The sequence below is a fragment of the Nerophis ophidion genome, linkage group LG29, assembly GCF_033978795.1.
Source record: "Nerophis ophidion isolate RoL-2023_Sa linkage group LG29, RoL_Noph_v1.0, whole genome shotgun sequence".
Classification (NCBI taxonomy): domain Eukaryota; kingdom Metazoa; phylum Chordata; class Actinopteri; order Syngnathiformes; family Syngnathidae; genus Nerophis; species Nerophis ophidion.
In genome coordinates this window covers 13,582,123-13,592,122 of record NC_084639.1, presented here as the reverse complement: position 1 = coordinate 13,592,122, position 10,000 = coordinate 13,582,123, and the positions used below count along the sequence as shown (strand labels likewise).

The window sequence follows — 10,000 nt, the reverse complement described above, 5'->3', positions numbered from 1 at the left end:
TATATATATATACTGTAGATATTTCGATAGATAGATAGATAGATATTCGTTATGAAAAAACACGGACACTATTTCATCCCTACAAGCCTGTTTCGCAAGTTTCCGGACATTAATTGGAGAATATTGTCTTGAGAACTGAGGATAAAATCCGCCTGAATGCAGCTGAGATAGGCTCCAGCACCCCCCGCTACTCTGATAGGGACAAGCGTTAGAAAAAGGATGGAATTGGAGAATATTGACAAAAATGAGAAGAAATTATCAAAAAAAGAGGCAATTAAGTGACCCTCAAATATAACGGCGAAGCAAAGGGTGGCGCTGCTCTAAGCATTAATTGAAGCATTCCGGAGTAGAGTAATTCCCGGAAAACGCAAAAAACTATGTAAAATATTACTTCCCTCGTCTAAACTTGGATGGGAATTATTGTCAAAAACCCAACATTATTCCTGACAAAAATACATTTCTGTGTAAAAGCGTCTCCGAGGTGAGGACGCTGTCTGAAGCGTGTTAGCGAGGCACGTACGGTTCCCTCTTTTGAGCCCTCCAAAAAAGCTCTTTGACCCCCCCTCCTTCCTGAAAGTGAGCTCCCTCTAGTGGCCATCAGCCAAAGTGTCCCACGACAAGATCATGCTAACCACTTGGAAAAATACACAATTAATGGTATTAGGGTATAATTTCTATATAGATGTACACATACACATCATTTCTTATACTTTGACAGAATGTTAATCCCTTTTTTGCTGCTCATATAAGGTACAAACTAACTTCTCCTCCTATGTAACACGTGGTATAATCAACATATTTAAACAGTCCTTTATCGTCTTTTAGAGAAGAAAATCCATAATAAAAATAAGTTCTATGCTTTTTTTTCCCCTCACTTGTATCTTACAATATATTTCTCTCTGTCAACACACACACACACACACACACACACACACACACACACACACACACACACACACACACACGTGTCCCCATTGTGGTTTCTCCTGCAGCAAACTGGCGACCGTCAAACGGGATGTGTAAACAAAAATGGTGTTAATAAAAATAATGCTCTCCCACAGTTGTCAACAGAGCCCCAGAAGTGAGGAGGTGTTACAAGGGACACACGCCGCAGCCGCACTCCAGGGCCGTCTCCATCTCCTCGGAGTACGACGTCCCGTCGGTGCAGCGGAACACCACCTTCCTCCTGCGGGTCTTGGTCACGCCGCAGCAGACGCCCGCCGGCGCCGCCGCCTGACAGGAGCGAGGACAATCCATGCGCGGGATCTTGCTGGTGGACGCGCACGTCCGCAGTGGCTGGTGGCGTTTCAGCTGCTCGCGAACCATCTCGCCTTGGCACGCCACCTCTGGACAAGACACACGGCGCACGTGAGTGACTACTTTTGCTATCAAACAGCCAAAACTCCTCTGAATACATTACGATAAAAAGTAATAATATTTACTCATAAACATAACAAGGAAACAAATACAATAAAATATGAAATATTTACATACAAACATAGCAGGAAAACATGACGATTAAAACGTATGAATATTTACACGTAAACATAGCAGGCAAACATTACAATAAAACGTAGCAATATTGACATGTAAACATAGCAGGAAAAAATTATGATAAAAGGTAACAATATTTACACTCAAATATAGCACGAAAACATTACCATTAAAAGTAACAATATTCAGACGTACACATAGCAAACATTACGATAAAATATTAAATATACACGTGTAAACATAGCAGGAAAACACGACTATAAAACGTGACAAATTTACACGTAAACATAGCAGGAAATAATAATGATAAAACAATATTTAGACGTAAACATAGCAGGAAAACATGACGATAATAAGTAACAGTATTTACACGTGAACAGAGCAGGGAAACAAGACGATAAAGAAGTGACAATATTTAACAGTATTTACACGTGAACAGAGCAGGGAAACAAGACGATAAAGAAGTGACAATATTTAGACGTAAACATAGCAAACATTACGATAAAATATTAAATATTTATATGTAAACATAGCAGGAAAACATTACGATAAAACATTACGATAAAACGTGACAAATTTACATGTAAACATAGCAGGAAAACATGACAATAAAAAGTAACAATATATAGACGTAAACATAGCAGGAAAACATGACGATAAAAAGTAACAATATTTAGACATAAAAATAGCAGGAAAATATTACAATAAAACGTGACAAATTTAGACGTAAACATAGCAGGGAAACATAAAGATAAAACAGAATATTTAGACGTAAACATAGCAGGAAAACAATACGATAAAAAGAAACAATATTTACATGTAAACGGAGCAGGAAAAAATTATGATAAAAGGTAACAATATTTACACTCAAATATAGCAGGAAAACATTACCATTAAAAGTAACAATATTCAGACGTACACATAGCAAACATTACGATAAAATATTAAATATATACGTGTAAACATAGCAGGAAAACATGACTATAAAACGCGACAAATTTACACGTAAACATAGCAGGAAAACATGGCGGTAAAAAGTAACAATATATAGACGTAAACATAGCAAGCAAACATGACGATAAAAAGTAACAATATTTAGACATAAACATAGCAGGAAAACAAAGATAAAACAGAATATTTAGACGTAAACATAGCAGGAAAACAATACGATAAAAAGAAACAATGTTTACATGTAAATATAGCAGGAAAAATGACGATAAAAAGTAACAATATTTACACGTAAACATAGCAGGAAAACATGGTAAGTAAAAACATGACAAAGTTACACATAAACATAGCTGGAAAAAATAATGATAAAACATAATATTTAGACGTAATCATAGCAGGAAAACATGACAATAAAACCTCACACATTTACACAAGTATAAGAGGAAAAAGTTACGATAAAAAGTAACAATATTTACACGTAAACATAGCAAGAAAACATTACAATAAAAAGTAACAATATTTATACCTAAACATAGCAGGAAAACATTACCATTAAAAGTAACAATATTCAGACGTACACATAGCAAACATTACGATAAAATATTAAATATATACGTGTAAACATAGCAGGAAAACATGACTATAAAACGTGACAAATTTACACGTAAACATGGCAGGAAAAAATAATGATAAAACAATATTTAGACGTAAACATAGCAGGAAAACATGACGATAATAAGTAACAATATTTACACGTGAACAGAGCAGGGAAACAAGACGATAAAGAAGTTACAATATTTAGACGTAAACATAGCAAACATTACGATAAAATATTAAATATTTACATGTAAACATAGCAGGAAAACATTACGATAAAACGTGACAAATTTACATGTAAACATAGCAGGAAAACATGACGATAAAAAGTAACAATATATAGACGTAAACATAGCAGGAAAACATTACAATAAAACGTGACAAATTTAGACGTAAACAGCAGGAAAACATAAAGATAAAACAGAATATTTAGACGTAAACATAGCAGGAAAACAATACGATAAAAAGAAACAATATTTACATGTAAACATAGCAGGAAAAAATTATGATAAAAGGTAACAATATTTACATTCAAATATAGCAGGAAAACATTACCATTAAAAGTAACAATATTCAGACGTACACATAGCAGACATTACGATAAAATATTAAATATATACGTGTAAACATAGCAGGAAAACATGACTATAAAACGTGACAAATTTACACGTAAACATAGCAGGAAAAAATAATGCTAAAACAATATTTAGACGTAAACATAGCAGGAAAACATGACGATAATAAGTAACAATATTTACACGTGAACAGAACAGGGAAACAAGACAATAAAGAAGTAACAATATTTAGACGTAAACATAGCAAACATTACGATAAAATATTAACTATTTACATGTAAACATACCAGGAAAATATTACGATAAAACGTGACAAATTTACATGTAAACATAGCAAGCAAAAATGACGATAAAAAGTAACAATATATAGACGTAAACATAGCAAGCACACATGACGATAAAAAGTAACAATATTTAGACATAAACATAGCAGGAAAACATTACAATAAAACGTGACAAATTTAGAAGTAAACATAGCAGGAAAACATAAAGATAAAACAGAATATTTAGACGTAAACATAGCAGGAAAACAATACGATAAAAAGTAACAATATTTACACGTAAACATAGCAGGAATACATTAAGAAAAAAACGTGACAAAGTTGCACGTAAACATAGCAGGCAAACATTACTTACACAAACATAACAGGAAAACATTAAGAAAAAACGTGATAAAGTTACAAGTAAACATAGCAGGAAAACATGACGATAAAATCTAACACATTTACACAACTACAGCAGGAAAACGTTACAATAAAAAGTAACAATATTTACACAAACATAGCAGGAAAACATGGTAAGAAAAAACATGACAAATATAAACGTAAACATAGCAGGAAAAAATGACGATAAAAAGTAACAATATTTACACGTAAACATAGCAGGAATACATTAAGAAAAAAACGTGACAAAGTTACACGTAAACATAGCAGGAAAAAATAATGATAAAACATAATATTTAGACGTAATCATAGCAGGAAAACATGACGATAAAACCTCACACATTTACACAAATATAAGAGGAAAAAGTTACGATAAAAAGTAACAATATTTACACGTAAACATAGCAGGAAAACATTACGATAAAAAGTAACAATATTTACACCTAAACAGAGCAGGAAAACATTAGGAAAAAACATGACAAAGCTACAAGTAAACATAGCAGGAAAAAATAATGATAAAACTTAATATTTAGACAATAAAACCTAACTCATTTACACAAATATAGCATGAAAACGTTACGATAAAAAGTAACAATATTTACACGTAAACATAGCAGGAAAACATTACGATAAATAATAATAATATTTACACAGGTAAATTTTACAAGTAAATAGCAGGAAAAAAATATGATAAAAAGTAACAATTTTTACACGTAAACATAGCAGGCAAACATTACTTACACAAACATAACAGGAAAACATTAAGAAAAAAACGTGACAAAGTTACACGTAAACATAGCAGGAAAACATAATATTTACACGTAATCATAGCAGGAAAACATGACGATAAAATCTAACAGATTTACACAACTATAGCAGGAAAACGTTACAATAAAAAGTAACAATATTTACACAACATGGTAAGAAAAAACATGATCAATATAAACATAAACATAGCAGGAAAAAATAATGATAAAACATAATATTTAGATGTAATCATAGCAGGAAAACATGACGATAAAACCTAACACATTTACACAAATATAGCAGGAAAAAGTTACGATATTTACACGTTAACATAGCAAGCAAACATTACGATAAATAGTAACAATATTTACACATAAACATAGCAGGAAAAAATAATGATAAAACATAATATTTAGATGTAATCATAGCAGGAAATCATGACGATAAAACCTAACGCATTTACACTAATATAGCCGGATAACGTTACGATGAAACGTGACAAAGTCACACGTAAACATAGCAGGAAAAATTAATGATAAAACATTATATTTAGACGTAATCATAGCAGCATAACATGACGATAAAACCTAACACATTTACACAAATGTAGCAGGAAAACGTTACGATAAAAAGTAACAATATTTACACATAAACATAGCAGGAAAACATGACGATAAAACGTAACAATATTTACATGTAAACACAGCAAACATTACGATAAAATTTGACAAATTTACACGTATACATACTAGGAAAAAATAATGATAAAACATAATATTTAGACGTAATCATAGCAGGAAAACTTGACGATAAAACCTAACACATTTACCCAAATATAGCAGGAAAATGCTACGATAAAAAGTAACAATATTTACACGTAAACATAGCAGGAAAATATGACGATAAAAGAGGGGGTAGGGAACCTAAGGCTCTGGAGCCAGATGTGGCTCTTTTGATGACTGCATCTGGCTGTCAGATACCTTAACCGACATTGCTTAACACAATAATGAACAATTCCGCTGGTAATCACAGTTTTGATTGATTGATTGAAACTTTTATTAGTAGATTGCACAGTACAGTACATATTTCGTACAATTGACTACTAAATGGTAACACTAAGTTTTTCAACTTGTTTAAGTGTTAAAAACAACATTGAAAATATAACACATGCATTTTAATCCATCCATCCGTTTTCTACCCCACCAGTTCAAGAAGTCGCATTAAGAAATATTTTATTTATTATTGGTTAGCTTCAGAATAACAATGTTATTAAAAAGAATAAGAGACTTATTATACTCTAAAAATGTTGGTCTTAGTTGTACTCAGTGTTAAAAAAATATGATATGGCTCTCTTAGCCAAAAAGGTTCCCGACACCTGCGATAAAACGTATCAGTGTTTAGACGTAAACATAGCAGGCAAACATTACCATAAAACGTAACAATATTGACACGTAAACATAGCAGGAAAAAATAATTATAAAACATAATATTTACACGTAAACATAGCAAGCAAACATTACGATAAAATATTAAATATTTACACGTAAACATGGCAGGAAAAAATTATAATGATGAAACAATATATTTAGATGTAAACATAGATGGAAAACATGACAATACAACGTAACATATTTACACATAAATATAGCAGGCAAACATTACAATAAAACATAATACTTAGACGTAAACATAGGAGGCAAACATTACAATATTGACACAAACATAGCAGGAAAACATTTTAATGAAACGTGACAAATTTACACATAAACTTAGCAAGCAAACGTTAACGTTACGATAAAATATTAAATATTTACATGTAAACATAGCTGGAAACCATTACGATGAGACGTGACAAATTTACACGTAAACATAGAAGGAAAAAATAATGCTGAAACAATATGTTTAGATGTAAACATAGCAGGAAAACATGACAATAAAATGTAACACGTTTACACAAATATAGCTGGCAAGCATTACAATAAAAAGTAACAATATTTACACGTAAACATAGCAGGAAAACATGACGATAAAACGTCACAATATTTACGCATAAACTTAGCAGGCAAACATTATGTTACACCATGATATTTACAAGTAAACATAGCAGGAAAACATGATGATAAAAGTAACAATATCTACACATAAACATAGCAGGCAAACATTACAATAAAAAGTCAGAATATTTAGACGTAAACATAGCCGTAAAATATGATGATAAAACGTCACAGTATTCACATGTAAACATAGCAGGAAAACAATTCGATAAAAAGTAACAATATTTACACGTAAACATAGCAGGAAAACATGACGATAAAATGTAACAATATTTACACGTAAACATAGCAGGAAAACATTATGATAAAACGTGACAAATTTACACGTAAGCAGAGCAGGAACAAATAATGTTAAAACATAATATTTAGCCGTTAACATATCAGGCAAGTATGACAGTAAAACGTAACAATATTTAGACAAAAACATGATAAAACGCAACACTATTTACACATCAAACACTACTATAAACCGTGATGATATTTACATGTTTACAGAGCAGTAAAACATGACTATAAAACATAACAAATTTACACGTAAACATAGCAGGAAAACATTACGATAAGACGTAACAAATTTACGCGTAAAACTAACAGGCAAACATGACTAATTTATATGTACATACAGCAAGCAAACATTAAATATTTAAACATAAACATGGCAGGAAAACATGACGATAAACATTACTATATTTACATTTAAACATAACAGGCAAACATTACAATAAAATGTGACAATTTCACACAAACACAGCAGGCAAACATACGATGAAACGTGACAAATTTACCTGTAAATATAGCATGAAAACGTGATGATATTTCCATGTAAACAGCAGTAAACATAGATAGGGCAGGCAAATGTGAGAAATTTACACGTAAACGTGGCAGGCCAGCATTACGATAAAGCGTGACAAATGTACATTTAAAAATATCACACAAACGTTATGATAAAACGTGACAAATTTACATGTAAACATAGCAGGCAAACATTACGATAAAACGTGACAAATTTACACATAAACATATCAGGCACACATTATGATAGACTGTGACAAATTCACACATAAAAGAAGCAGGCAACCATCACAAGAAAACATGACAAATTTACACGTGAACATAACAGGCAAACAATATGATAAAATATTTAAAAAATTAATCGTTCACATAGCAAACAAACGTTATGATAGAATGTGACAAAATTACACGTAAACATAGCAGGCAAACATGACTATAAAACGTGATGTAATTCAAGCATGAACACAGCAGGCAACGAGTAGATAAAATGCGTGGAAATTTTACACGTGAACATCAGTGAAACCTGACGATGAAATACATGTAAACCAAGGTGGCAAACCAAACCAGAATGGGACGACAGTTAAACGTAAACAGCAGGCGAACATTTCATGATGTTTATACACTTGCATTCTACCACAGCACCATCTGGTGGATCTGACAGGGCACTGCCACGCTTGCCCCACACACACACACACCACGCACACTCTTGTATTTGTTACCTTCTTGAGACCTGAGAAAAATAACCTACCTCTTTATGACCACCTTTTGTAGATATGTTAATATTTTTTGCAATATAAATATGCAATACTATGCAAATATAAAAGGTAAGCTTTTAGTTAATTTTTTTTAAATTTGTTTGTAATTGTTTTTTAATTTTCATTATTTACTTCATGTTATTACAGTATGTCTCTATATACATATTTATTTATTAATTTTGGCGAAAGGGGTCCCATTTCAATTTCTTACACACACTTGTTATTTCATATGTTGACCATAGGGGGAGCACTTTTAAAACCGACACACAGTCAATTTGAAAAATCCCAATTTTTTGGGACCACCTTCATTTTGATAGATTTCACCACCAGGGGTGCACATGAGTTCTCTATTTTTTTATTTTTTGTAATGTGCTTAAGGCCGATGACAAAGAAGTCACGGACCACAGATGGCCCCTGTGCCGCACTTTGGGCAACCCAGCTGTAGAACGTAACTGTTAATTGCCACTATAGTCTTAGTACCGTAGAGTATGTGTGTTCATCCTATGGTCACATGTGGGACGCGGGTTGTCTTACGTCAGCACCAGAAGTCGTAAAATCAGCTCACCTGGTGGGGGTGTTCCAACTATATGAATAGGGAAGTCCTTTAGCTGCCGTCTTTTTTTCATCATATATTGCTGCCTTTGCACTCACTATAAATCAACAATAAATCCTGACTTTGGAGCAATGTTCACGGATTCTAGTATTTGGCTATCTATTAGATGCAATGTTTACTTTTGTATGCATGATAAATCAACAATAAATGCTGACTTTGGAGCAATGTTCACGGATTCTAGTATTTGACTCTCTATTAGATACAATGTTTACTTTTGTATGCATGTTAAATCAACAATAAATCCTGACTTCGGAGCAATGCTCTCAGACTCTAGTATTTGGCTCTCTATTAGATGCAATGTTTACTTTTGTATGCATGTTAAATCAACAATAAATCCTGATTTTGGAACAATGTTTACGGACTCTAGTATTTGGCTCTCTATTAGATGCAATGTTTGGTTTTGTATGCATGTTAAATCAACAATAAATGCTGACTTTGGAGCAATGTTCACGGATTCTAGTATTTGGCTCTCTATTAGATGCAATGTTTACTTTTGTATGCATGTTAAATCAACAATAAATCCTGACTTTGGAGCAATGTTCACGGACTCCAGTATTTGACTCTCTATTAGATGCAATGTTTACTTTTGTATGCATGTTAAATCAAAAATTAAATCCTGACTTTGGAGCAATGTTCACGGACTCTAGTATTTGACTCTCTATTAGATGCAATGTTTACTTTTGTATGCATGTTAAATCAACAATAAATCCTGACTTTGGAGCAATGTTCTCAGTCTCTAGTATTTGGCTCTCTATTAGAAGCA

The 10,000-nt window shown here is 32.4% G+C and overlaps 1 protein-coding gene across 4 annotated transcripts in view; it reads right to left on the bottom strand.

Moving 5' to 3' along the window:
• Nucleotides 1–660: 660 nt before the first annotated feature.
• slit3 (slit homolog 3 (Drosophila)) overlaps nt 661–10,000 on the bottom strand; it is a 601,438-nt gene continuing 592,098 nt past the window's right edge. For all 4 annotated transcript variants that reach the window (XM_061891595.1, XM_061891594.1, XM_061891593.1 and 1 more), the window contains one exon: nt 661–1,346. In XM_061891595.1, coding sequence (XP_061747579.1) covers nt 1,093–1,346 — 254 coding nt within the window. In that variant the 3' untranslated portion in view covers nt 661–1,092. The remainder of the gene's footprint in view (nt 1,347–10,000) is intronic.